This window comes from Caenorhabditis elegans, chromosome V (genome assembly GCF_000002985.6).
Source record: "Caenorhabditis elegans chromosome V".
NCBI classification, from domain to species: domain Eukaryota; kingdom Metazoa; phylum Nematoda; class Chromadorea; order Rhabditida; family Rhabditidae; genus Caenorhabditis; species Caenorhabditis elegans.
The window spans coordinates 16,752,021-16,765,113 of NC_003283.11; the positions used below are offsets into that span (position 1 = coordinate 16,752,021).

The 13,093-nt window shown below is 36.4% G+C and overlaps 1 protein-coding gene and 2 non-coding genes across 7 annotated transcripts in view; all 3 read left to right on the forward strand.

The window, feature by feature from the left end:
- dkf-2 (Serine/threonine-protein kinase dkf-2) overlaps positions 1 to 13,093 on the forward strand; it is a gene marked incomplete at both ends in the record, with an annotated part of 40,820 nt that overhangs the window by 4,399 nt on the left and 23,328 nt on the right. For 3 of the 5 annotated variants that reach the window (NM_074838.7, NM_001269796.3, NM_001269795.3), the window contains 3 exons: positions 4,724 to 5,031; positions 5,963 to 6,150; positions 7,087 to 7,225. In NM_074838.7, the coding sequence (NP_507239.2) occupies positions 4,724 to 5,031; positions 5,963 to 6,150; positions 7,087 to 7,225 (635 nt within the window). Of the gene's footprint in view, positions 1 to 4,723; positions 5,032 to 5,962; positions 6,151 to 7,086; positions 7,226 to 12,184; positions 12,572 to 13,093 lie in introns of those variants that run through there. The other 2 variants (NM_001269797.3, NM_001129550.3) reach the window with 2 other exon arrangements.
- F14D1.1 lies at positions 12,684 to 12,832 on the forward strand. The gene has a single exon (NR_070087.1). It is a non-coding gene; the product is annotated as an Unclassified non-coding RNA F14D1.1 (non-coding RNA).
- F14D1.2 lies at positions 12,905 to 13,054 on the forward strand. Its single transcript, NR_070088.1, has one exon. It is a non-coding gene; the product is annotated as an Unclassified non-coding RNA F14D1.2 (non-coding RNA).

Consider the following 13,093-nt stretch of genomic DNA (forward strand, 5'->3'; position numbering starts at 1 on the left):
TTTAATTAGTGTTGATCTCTAATAAACTTATGAAAGAATCTAGTCAGCAACATATGATGCTCCAGCTTCTTGACATCTAAAATGGCTCACAGCGACAATTTCCATCGTAGTACCGATTTCTCAGACCTACGGGTTTTTTTTCCAATTCCGGTTAGAAATCGAAATGGCCTCCTGGCGATCTTTTCCATAATCTCATTTGCTGAGCCTTTCGCCTCTCAACCCAAATGAGAATTTCATCCAAAAACGCGAGTTGGCTCTCAAAAAGCAGAAGCATCAACCAAATATGCGTGCTCACACACATACAAAGTGCAGTGAAGCGAGTCGGCGGCGGAGATAGCTCCGTTATAATTAGGATTCCATCTATCTGACAGCTCTGAAAAGGCGAAGAGCACAGCAAAACGGATGAGAAACGACACAATTTTTCATTCATTTTCCGCCGATGAAGGAGGAGGAAGCAAATTTCTTTCGCCAAAATGAAAAGAAAATGAATTCGATCTATCCTCCTTTCTCTTCCTCCACTAAAGTGAGAAGTTTCCACATGTGTGTGCGTCTGCTCCGTGAGCTATTTCTTACTCACGTCCTTAGTAGCCGTTGTCGCTATTGCTGCGTCTCTTCGTGTTGGTAACACTATCTAGCAATTGTTCACACGTCTCAAAAGAGACGGAGAGCTTACACGCACATACTCACTCGCTTTCCACACAAATATCTCCTTAGCCCTTTTTTTTCAACTTCTTAAAGTCGTGATACCTTGAAATTGTCTGGAAATTGGATTTTTCGGCCAGACTGCTCCCTGAGATTTATTTTTAGACCCCGATCCTTCGAACTTTGTGGCCCGGTGTGTCTCTAGATGTCCTTGATTGATGAATATCCGCTATAATTGATCAGGATTATGGTGTTGGGGATTATCTCTGGGATTCGCTCGTGCATTTTCATCTTTTTTCGAATGTGTTCTGCTGCACTCTGAGAAATTCATTTTTGCAAGATTTCTAGTTTTGATCGGAAATTTTCAGTTTGCAATTTTTCGTAGAACATTTGGCCTCAAATCTCTTTGAACTTGTGGCTAGCGGTTTTTGAAATGCCCAGAATCCGAAATTTAAGATTTTGAGCATCTACCGTAATCCGCAGAGTACATCTTACGGGAATTCGCTGTTATAATTGCTGGAGAAATAATAGAGGACGATCTGTGCCAGAAAGTAAGTAAGATCACAGATCTGAAGTTTCACCGGAGCCATGTCGAGATTACGGTAGATTACGGTAACTAGGCCGTTTGAGACTGAATTTCTTAAGCCGTAGATTTCTCAATATATCATTTTAAAAACGCACGGATAGAAAACGGCGCCGCTAAAAAAAAAAAAATTTTTTCAGAACTTTGTGGAGCATATTTTGTGAAAAAGCAAAATTTACAAGACTGGTCGAGTTTTTTTAGAACCTGAAAGTTGAAGATAATTAATCTGAACTTTCACAATGCGGTAGAATACGGTAGTTATTAGACGGTGCTCGAATTTTTTGTTCTACGGAGACGACGAAAAACCTAGGCCATGAATTTTTCAGCGTATGATTGTTGGAATTTTCGGCAAGACTGTTTTTACAGCTGTTATCACCAGAGCGTTAAAATTGAAGCGATTTCAATATTTTGACGCTCAGAAATCTGGTTGAAAAACAAGATTCTCAATGAATAATTCACATACTCCAGAGGACCAGATTTTCATTTGAAAATTCTCCTTACCCACTCGTTCTCCCCATCTTCTTCTCCTTAATCTTGTGCTCCAGCTTCTGCTCTCCCGTGGTAGTGGTGGTTTAGTCATGTCTGAAATTCGATCCTCTTCGTCCGAAAGCTTCGCTCTCCTCGCTCTTTGTTGCGATCTCTTATTCGGCGAGCTTTCGACTTGCTTCTGCTGCTGCTGCTTCGTCCTTTTGGTTTTCCAAATTCTACTCTCAAATTCATCTCGTCTGGAAAGATAGCTTTGAAGCTTCTCGAGCTCAACACGTGTCTGTGTTAATTAAAAGTTGTCACTTTTTTTTTTTTGCTCTTCTTCTTCGTCTTAACTTTTCCGATATTTATTCGAAGAAGTTTTCCGCCGATTAAAAAGAAGTTACAAAACGGGGTCCTCGCTGGCTCATGAATGTTTCATTCTTTTCACACGATTTGCTTCTTCTTCTTTTTTTACGTCGGTTTTTCTCTAACTGTCTATGTCTCGGGCACTATTTCGGCTCTCCAAGGAGGTGGTCTGAGTGCTTTGTAAGTGCTGATGCATCAAAAGAAGAAAAAGTTATATGAGAATGATGGATTAACAATGCTTTTTTTTGTTAAAAAACAATAGAAAAGTTTAAATTTCCAAAAACTAGGAAACAAACTGAAATGAGAAATTCTTGACCCATGCCTAAAAAAATTCCAGAAAAATTCATAGGCAAAAGTTTTCAACTAGATGCTCGGCGTATCCGGGTATACGTGGTGTCAGAGTGTCTCATTTCGGCGTGATCTACGTAGATCTACAAAAAATGCGGGAGAAAAGACGCAGAGTTCTCAATTAATTTCGTATGGTTGACGTCACACATTTTCGGGGGAAAAAACCGCAATTTTCGTAGATCGAACCGTAATGGAAGAGCCTGGCACCACGTTGGATAGTGAAATCGCGCTACACGGCCAAGCAAAACAAGCTAGTGGAAACTCAAATTTTTCCAATCAATTTCGCCCGAGAAATTTTTTTTCAAGAACTTTTTTTGGCGTTTTCAATTTAAAAAAAACACGAAAATTACTGAAAAAGTTCGAATATAAAGTTTTGCCGACAATACCTAATGAGACCCATAATATTGTAGCCGGAGTGAAATCGTTTGGAACGCGTTTGCACAATTTCATCGTCTTGATCGGTTTTTCGAAAATACAGCTTCCAACTTGATCCAACATGATCTGAAAACTGTCGAGTTCCGAGAAAATGCGTGGCCGTGTTTTCTCTCTTCCACGTTGCAGAATCCTTCTGAATTTTCGTTACAAGTTCTCCACCCTATAAAACTTGAGAAAAGACACCTCTGCCTTCTCTTCTTCGTCTACTTTTTTGAGAAACTTTGCCTTCTACACTCGGTCCCCTCCTCCTCCTCCGGTGAATTCAATTTTTTCGCAATTTTTTTCTCCGACGAAAGTCTAAAAAACGCATGGACCGAAAGCCGTCTCCAATTTTCTTCACGCATTTTTTTTCATTCCTTCAAAAAATTTGCGCCATTTTTATTTTTGGATCATCAATGTTATTACACACACAATCGTTTGGGAATTCCCAGTGAATAGGAGAATTCGTGTGTTTACTCGGCTCTTCTGGGGGGAGAAATTGGACAAGATAATGATCCAGTATTCCCCCCTCCTCTCCCTCTTGTTGGTTGTTCTCCATTCAAAATATAATAGGAAGACGAGAAGCACATCTTCATTTTTTTTTAGTTATTCAAATATTTGAATACGAGGACATGGAATATTTACTGGTTGTACGATGTTCGCGCTGAGAGTCTAGAAATTTAGTTTCTTGGTTACAGTGACATTTTTTTCGGATTTTTTTTCTGACAAGGATTTTAAAAGAAAAAGGAAACCTATGTCGTTTGACAGAGAACTTGTAAACTTGGTCAGTACTAGGGCTTCCAACGCCTGTCTACCTGACCTTAAGGCGACCTCCGCCTGCCTCCCTCCTCAATCCGCGCCATGTGCTAAAACATTCGTAAACTTGTTTTCTCATTTTCATTCTTAATTTGATTTTCATCAAATTGAATGCAAAAAAGAGGCGAAAGGCCTGCGTGAGGCCGGAAAATTTCAGGCAGGCGTGAGGTCCTGAAGCCTGCCTACCATGGAAGCCATATTGAAAGTCGTAAAACTCAAAAGAATGATACAAAACTGTCACATTAAATCGCTTTCATTTTCGTATCAAAAGTCTGAATGCTCAATGAGCCATCATAATTTGATTTCCATAATTTTTTTCCGTCCAATAGTCACTTTCTCCCTCTCTTTTTGCTCTCCTGAATCACTTTTGAGCCGTTTAGTCGAAAAAAAAAGAAGTCGTCTTCCCCACGACACAACGATTACCTCCGGAGAAAAGGAGCTCCAATTTTTTCGTTTTATATTGCGTGCACCTCAATTTCGTCGTCGTTTCCTTCGGTTTTTCAACATTTTCCCCGCCGCCGCTCTCCAGAGAAGCTGCTACGACAACGTGTTTGTTTGTTTGTTCAGCTATTTCTTCGCTGGAAGCTCGTGGCTCTTTGTCTATGGCACATCTCACCATCGTCAATTTTGGCCTTTAAAATCTGTTCGATTTTTCCACTATTGAAGCCACACCAATTTTTGAACCAATCAGGGGTTTCGAACTCTGCCCATGCCATCTGATTGGCTAGAGAGTGGGCGGAGCGAATTGCTGATTGGTTTATTGGTTTTGGTGGAAAGTCAAACAAGGAGATTAGCGAGTGTTGTGGTTTTTTTCCCTAAAATTTATTTCGAGTTATTAAAAATGCAATTTTTCCTGACGGAATCGGATTTTCTGGATAGATTTTGATTTCCGCTGAGACGAACGCCGTAAAATTTCTTGTGAATGAATAGTGTACACTGACGATATTCGTCTCTCCGAAATAGGCTCCGCCCACATCTTGGATCTTCAATCAAAATTTAACGTTCTCCTTTGCCATTTTTTTTGCACTGCAACTCCTGCTATTCCTAATTTTAATTTTTATCCTTTCCACATAATCAATTTTTCAGTAGAGACAGTCGCGACGAGACCCTTACACCGAATGAGCACATCCATCAAGCTTCCAGCCGTAGAGTTTCAGCCAACGATTCCGTTTTCGAGGACGGTTACGTGGATTTTGTAGATGAGCCTCGTGAGCACGGAAGTCGTCGAAAATCGTTTGAAAAATTTACTGATCGAAACGGAGAAGAGAAGGAAGGAAGAGTTTTCGAATTATCAACACCGCAGCCGACACGAGAAGCAGCACCAGGAGCTCATCAATTTCAGTTACCAACTCTACTTGTTACCTCAACACCAACTACAGTATTTGATCATAGTGGTAAGAAAGTGTGCCGATTTTTTATAATGTCGAAAATTTGAAAAAAAAATTAATTTTTTTTCTACTTATTGAAAGTTTTCAGTATCAAATTTCCGATTTCTGATTTAAAAATTTTTCGATTTTTCGAATTTTCAAAAAAAAATTATTGAAAATTTTCTGGGAATAAAAAAATATATGTACATATTTAAAAAATTTCGTTTAAAAAAATAAATTTTTCTGTTGAAATAAAGGGGAAATTTTCAATGTTTAGTTTTTTTTTTTAATTAGAATAAAAGTAGACAGAAACCGAAAATTGTTTTAAAATTCAAAAAATATAAAAATTTCGTACATTTTTTGGAATACTTTTTTCCGAATTTTGATTTCAAAAAATATTCAAAAAAAATTGATTAAAAATAATACAATTTGTTCAAAAATAAAAGTAAACATTTATTTTGGGGGGAAAATTTTTAAATTTTGATTTAAAAAAAAATGCACTGAAATTGTAACAAAAGTTGTTTTAATTTTTGAAAAATCTGTTTCAAAAAATTTTTTTTCGAAAGTTAAATTCCAAAAAAAAAGTATATTTTTCGATTTTTTTTTGAAAAATTATATAGATTTGTAAAAAAAAAAAAAAAAAAAAAAAAAGGAAAAAAGTCTCGAAATTTTGAAATTATAAGGAAATGCACAAAAAATTTCAAAAATTAGGAACTTTTCTGATTTATTGAAATTGGAAAAATCGGCTCAAAAATGCACCAATTTTTTAAAACTTTTTTTCAAAAATGAATAGAAAATTGGTCAAAAATTATTGAAATTTGATATTTACCCCCAAGAAAAAACCTAAAAATTATCATTTTTGAACTTTTTGAAAATCAAAAAATTTAGGTTTTTTTTCAAAATTTTCAAATAAAATCTCAAAATTTCCAAATTAAAAAATAAAATAAAAATTTTCCAGACGACGAAGTTTGGACACCGTACCGTCCGCCACCGAATCGGGAATACTCATCATCCAGTGAACCTATGATGGGTGATCTCACGTTTAGACTTCAATCCGGTATTCACAAAAAATCAATTGCTGTCGAAGGAACTGAAATTGCGCTTCGAGACCTTCGAAATGAGGCTCTACAGTTTATCAAGGAAATTGTAAGTTTTTATTCCAAAAAATTCGAAAAATTTGATAGAAATTTGAAATCGCATTTTTTTTGAGATCCTTTCTAAAAAATTGAAAAATTACATATTAAAAATTACATATTAAATAAATAAAAAATTCGGGAAAATTGAAATTTCCCAATTTTTAAATTTGAAATATAATTTAAAGTTAAAATTAAATAAAATAAATTGAATACAATTAAATTAAAAAAAAAAATTTCAAAAAATTTATTAATTCAAAAAACAATTCGAAAATTTCTTTAAAAAATGCAAAAAAAAGATTTACAAAAAAAACGTTAAAAAAGCACACAAAAGTTTCGAACAATTTTCAACATTTTTTTATTTTAAAAATAAATTTTTTGTTTTTTAAGTTTGAAAAATTTACAAAAATTGAAAGAAAATAAAAATTAAGAGCAACTTCCTCAAAAAAAATTTGGTACTAGTCTGAAATCACCCCGCCACTTTTTTATCATTTTAATATTATCCATTTTAATAAAACGTGATGTCCATTTTCCATCTTTAGGCTTAGAAATGGTTATTTCCTAAGCCTAAAAATACAAAAACTCCACACGTTTTTATTTGAAAATTTATTTAAATTTAAAGAAAAAAGTGGCGGGGTGATTTCAGACTAGTACCAAAAATTTTTCAAGTTTACAAAAAAATTCAGAAAAAAAACAATTTTAAAAAGAAACAAAGAAAAATTGAAAATCTACAAACAAAAATATTTAATTTGGAAAATTAACAAAAAATTGCAGAAAAAAATTCAAAATAAAAATAAACGAAAAAACCCGAAAAAAAAAGATTTTTTTTGGAAAGAAAAATTAATTACATATTCCTTTTAAAAAATTAGATAATGAACAAATTTCGAGTAATTCTTCAAAAAAAGTTGACGTATTAACATTTTTAAAAATCGGTTTTTTTTTGTTACAGTATCCGGAAAAAGGATGTTCATCGCTGGAAGATTATATTCTACTGTATAAGCATGATCTTCGATCAATCAATATTCTACAATTAATCACTACGTCATCAGATGTTACAGATGGAACACTTGTTGAAGTTGTCATTGGATGTAAGATTTTTTGAAAAAAAATTCTAGAAAAAACTCGAAAAATTAAAAAAAAAAATTCAATTTTATCTATTCCAAAATCCAAGTTTTTTAAATGAATTTTTGCAATAAAATAAGTTCAATCTAAACTAAATTTTAACAAAATTTTTTTTTTTTAATTTGGTTTCTAACTTACTATTTTAAAGCCGAATTCGGAGATTAACTCGAATATCTAAGAAAATTTAAAATATAAATTTTTTTATATTACTCATTCCTAGAAAAAATATATCTAATTTTGGTTTTTTGTTGTTAAATATTTATAGGATAAAACTAAATTTTTTTAAAAATTTTCAATGGAAAATGTGTAAGCAGTAATTTTTCAATGTAAAGCCTATTCAAAATAGTATACATTCCTAGAGTAGACACTATTAAAATAAAATCGAATTATAGTGGATTTTGTCCTACAAAGCCCTATTCTGTCATGTAAGCCAAGATTTGGGCGGAGCATATTTTGGTATTATCATTGCTGAGGGACTTGTGAGTTTCCTAAAAAAAATCAAAGTTGTTGCACAAACTATTCTCTTCAAAAACTCCACATTAGTCCCGCCCATATCTTGGCTATTTTCTTTTTTTTTTTTAATTTTCGATTTTTTTCCCCGCTGTCTTTGAAGTTTTCTCTTCGAAGTTTTGGTTTTTTTTCTGAATTTCCAGGTGATTTTATCCCGAAGATTGTTCCTGTCCCCTCTCTTCGTTTTTCGTTTTTCTCCGTTTCAATGCCCTTTCCACCGCCGCCGACGTCTATATTTTCATCTCCATTCTTCTGAGTTTCTGTTCCCACAGACTTCCGGACATGTCTGAAACAACGCGCGGAGACGTAGGCACAATGAAAACGGGGTGGCGGCTTTTCGCGTTTTTTTGTTGTGTTGTGTTGTGGACGCTCACTTTGTCTCTCTGTCTCCATCTCTATCTCTCTCTGGATCTCTCTTCGATGGAGGACAATGTTTCAGTTTTTTATTGCGATTCGGTTTTTTTTCCAATTTGAAATCTTTTGTTATCTATGTAAGTGCCAAATTTTTTCCGGACACATAGGAAGACCGTCAAAACTCGAGGCGTGTATGTTACTGATGAAATTAGCTTGATTTGCACTATGCCGAGTGCCCAGAGGCACTTACTTAACTGACTGACGAAGAAGAAGCATCCGCATTTAACATCTCGAAGATGGATTTTTCCGCAGATTTTCAATGTATTGGAGCTTTTTAGGAGAATAAAAGCTGTCGAGGCATTTTCCATTGTATTCTGCCAGTCGTAATGCACGTGGTGCCAGGATGTCCCATCACGATTTGATCTACAAAAAATGCGGGATTTTTTGCGCAAAAAAATTTGACGTCAGCACGTTCTTAACCATGCAAAGTCAGTTGAGCACTCTGCGTCTCTTCTCCCGCATTTTTTGTAGATCTACGTAGATCAAGCCGAAATGAGACATTCTGACACCACGTGGTAATGGATGATAAGTTTCCGACAGTTTGAACCACAATTTTGTTTTAAGGCCGGCTAGATTGACCTTTGTCGGGTTTCCATGCAGGCAAAAAAACGCCTGCCTGCCTGACCTTAAGGCGACCTCCGCCTGCCTCTCGACTCAATCCGCGCCTTATGCCAAAACATACGTGAACTCTCCATTCCTTAATTTGATATTCATCGAATTGATGGAAATGTGATAATTAGAAATTGTAAATTCACGTAAAAATGCAAAGAAATAGACCAAAGGCCGGCGTGAGGCGCTGAGGCCGCGCCTGCCTACCATTGAGGCCCTAAACCTTTGTTTGAAGTTACTCGATGTTCTTGTTCTCGATGTTGTGTCTTTCCGAACGGAATTTATTGACTATCATGCCAAGCTCGCGTTTTTAAGGATTTTTGTGCTCGTAAGATATAAAAATCTGATAAGCCAACTTCTCATGGTGCATTCTGTCAATTTTTCGTCATACTGCTCCTTCTTAATCAGCAATATCTGTAAAGCCGTGTATCTATAAGCTACCTATAGGAAACTGAAAGCCAGCTGGCCTTTGACAGAATCTTGCCGATAAGCCTGTCCAACTCTGACTTTTTCGATAAAAATTCTCTGATGCCTCCTCTTCTGCCCGTAAGAAATAGAAATTCGAGAAGGCGATGATGATGATGATTATGATGACGATGTGTGTGTGTGTAAATGTACACAACACCGGGAGAGATGTTTTGTGTGGATTAAATGGGAGGAGAAGAGTGAAGCTCATCAGATTACGGCAAAGACCACGACGACGGGGGGATATAGATGAAGAAGATGTTGCTCTATGTTCTCCACATTTCTACGTTTTCTTATTGACACATGTGCGCTTCTATCTTGCCTATCAGCAATATGAGTCTAGTTTGTTGGCGACTGATCATCTTTTGATCGTTTTTGGAATTTCTTTGAATTACTTCGCGATTTTCAAAGAAACGAGTTCAACTTATCGATAAGCTTTCGTTTAGTAATTTTGAGATCATGCAAAGAATAATTTTACGTGTCAGTTTTCCGTATCAATCATGCTAGTGATTTCACCGTCATCCGATTCCGATCAGCTAACGAGTCTCAGCTACTAATTTTGTATCATAAATATGTTGCTCAAAAGTTATTCATTAACTCGAACATGTTCTGAAAATTTTCAAATAAACGATAAGTTCAATATTTCGAATTTTGTCGTACCGCCCGTCTACATGGCTGTTAATCGTTCCGTCGACTTAGAAGAGTGTGGTCTTATTAATCGCGACCGGCTGGATACTCATAATCAGTTGATCCTAAAAACTTTAAAAAAATGATTCATAGCCCTGGTTCATCGTGACGATAAGAAACAAACAAGTATTGATCTCGACAATTTTTTCGAATTTATTTGTCAAAGTGCATTTGAGGGTTTCCTGGACACAACAACAAAACTTTCTCTACCTCTCCGTTCTCTCCCTTCCGCTCCTGGTTCGTCATCATTTTTTTTCGGATTTTCTTTTTCTTCGTCTTTGGCTTGATGTCCTCTTCTGTCTTGCTCCTCTCCTAAATCTTGTTCATCAAATAGTTTTCGTGCTCATTCTTTGGCTCTTTCAAGCCTGATGTTTCTAACGGAAACGTGGAATAAAGCGGCTTGTTGGTGGCAATCCGTAATGCTCTTCTGAGCCTTGCAAAAAATATCAAAAGTCACACCACTTTCAAAAATGAAAGCGTTTGGGCTCTTTGGAGATTAACAAAAAATCTCACTTCTTCCTGTTCTTTGCAAGCTTCTGAGGAACTTTTCTGCTAGTTTAGAAGTTGCTCAAACACACCCTGTTGCTGTTAAATAATCATAAAACTACTCGAAACATTTAGACGTCATCCGAATTTCTGATATTTCGACAATTTGGTAATTGCCAAAAGATTGCTATTTCTATAGTACTCGAACATTTCTGATCAGCGCCAATGTCACCTTTGGAGCCAATATGTCGTTAGCTAGACTTCGAAGATCAGAGCTCAAGATCTTGAATCTCGAAGCTTCAGACTCCTCCGAAGAGCAGTAGGCCTTGTTTGCTTTTCATTCATTCATCCATATTTATTTCACACTCAATAACAAAAATATATTAATTTGGTAGACGGTGTGTTGTTGAGGTGAAAAGTATGTTTCCTTCTTCTTCTCTTCCCCCTGCAGAACATTGCTCCTGGGGGCTTTTCCTTCGTGTCTCCGCTCGGCGCTTCTTTTTTTCGCTGCTCATACGAATGGAATAATTCATATCTATGTATATCCACGCATCTCCTTCTTCTCTGACGACTTTCAGTACTCGTGTTGCCGTGGGCTCTGTCGCCACCGCTGCTCGTCGCCCAATACCCTCCATTTCCACTTTTCTCGCCCCGCTACCATTGACGTCGTCGTCGTCGTCGTCTAATTCGCTATTTTTTGTCTCACAGCTTTTTATAGAAACCTTAATAAGGTGTCTGTGTAGACTCTCTCTCTTAATTTCTCCCTCCCACATTGAAGATTAGGAGAGTAGTTGAAGCTCAAATTGGCTCTTCATTTTCTTCAACTGCTCTCCCCTTTTTACGGGGTGGAATCGAGAAATTTCCTGCGATAATCCCCCCATCGTTGAACTGCCTGCGTCTGACGGTGTTAATCTGTGTATATTCGCATACATCTTCCCCTTCCACTCATTTCTCTCTGATGGATTTTTAGTTTTTGTCGCAATTTCTGGAGAATGTATTTTCATTGATTTTACACAGATTTTTCTCTTGCTCTCTTCCTGATCAGCTAGTCTGGTTGAGAACGATTTTGGCGGCTCTTCTTGCTCTGGAGCAATTTTAAAATAATTTTGCAAAAAAAAATTAAGCAAAGTTACCCTAATTCCAACTGTCTACTGACCACCAGTGATTTTTCTACGTGGCCTAGTAAAAACAAGCTCAGCCACCGATTTATCTAGATTTCCAACAAGGGTCTTGGAAGAGGATTCTATAGATCCAAAGATCTGGTTTTCGAGGGCAGGCTCCTCATTTTCTGAGAGTGGCCGAAGTTTCGTTAATCGCGGCCAAAATCGATTTTCTGGCGTCTAATAATGATTTCAATCGTAATTTTCGTATTTTTATACAGTTTTCCCCTATTCATGTGTGTCGAAAAATGTCGAAAAATGCAAAAAATACAGTCTTTTTTTTCACATTTTTCTACACACATGTATAGGAGAAAAATGTATAAATATACATTTTTGCATTTTTTGAGTAACCCCATAACGGAATTAATTTTTTACGTTTTCAGTTTCCAAAATATGATCTTTCTACGTTTTCCAGAGTTAAAACAATTGTATGCTATTCCAGACTCGGTTCTTTCTGACAACAATTTTTTTTTTGCATTTAATCTTATTACTTCATCCTTCGAACTTCTCACTTGACAATTGTTTCCTTCAGAATATCATTCTAAATATATAAATGGACCACTAGTATCTTCATCAATAATTTACTACAACACAACTACAATACTCACCCCGACAACCTCTAATTACGACCACCTCACAAAAAAAGAATGACGGACCGCCATCCCGAATCGAAGACATCGACGTCGTCTAACTCACCATCAATCTCCTCAAGCACATCATCATCATTAAAAATGATGAAGAAACAGCAGCGTGCGAAAAGCTGTGCGACACCGAATTCGGGTCGAAAGTCGCCGAGGCTTGAGGTGAAGGCGATGACGATCTCCTCGTCGCCTACCGCGCAACGCTTCGTATTTCAACAGCAAGCGTCGTTTCAAGTGCTTGAAGATTTTGAAAATCTGAAAGTATACGAAGAGAAGGAGAAGCAACGGAAGAAGGAGAAGGCGCCGGATGTTGGACGGAGGACGTATATTGTTATTGGCGGTATAGAATCAATTAGAGATATTCTAGATATTGGAAATTGGAATTTTTTTTTTGAAACAAATTTGTTTGAGTATTCTAAGAGTATAGACTGTTGAAGATACGCAGACATATCGGAACCTAGAGAGTGTGGCGCACGAAGAGCCAAAATTGTGTAGATTTACAAAGTGAACGCTCCGTAAATCTACACAATCTCGATTCATCTGTACCCTCTAGGTACTCTGCAGCTGTGTAATAATGACTCTACCAATCAGATGTTTTTAAACCTGAATTAAATGAGTAATATATTGTTTAAAAAGAAGGCAATTATTTGTCAAAATTTGAAAATAGGTTAGCATCACGTGGTGTCAGGCTGTCTTATTACAGTTTGGTCAACAAAAAATTCGGGAATACTTTTCCAGAAAACTTGTGACGTCAGCACGCTCTTAACCGTGCGAAATCAGATGAGATGTCTGCGTCTCAACTTCCGCATTTTTCTGAAGGTCAAACCGAAATAAGATATTCTGACTCCACGTGAAACATGGG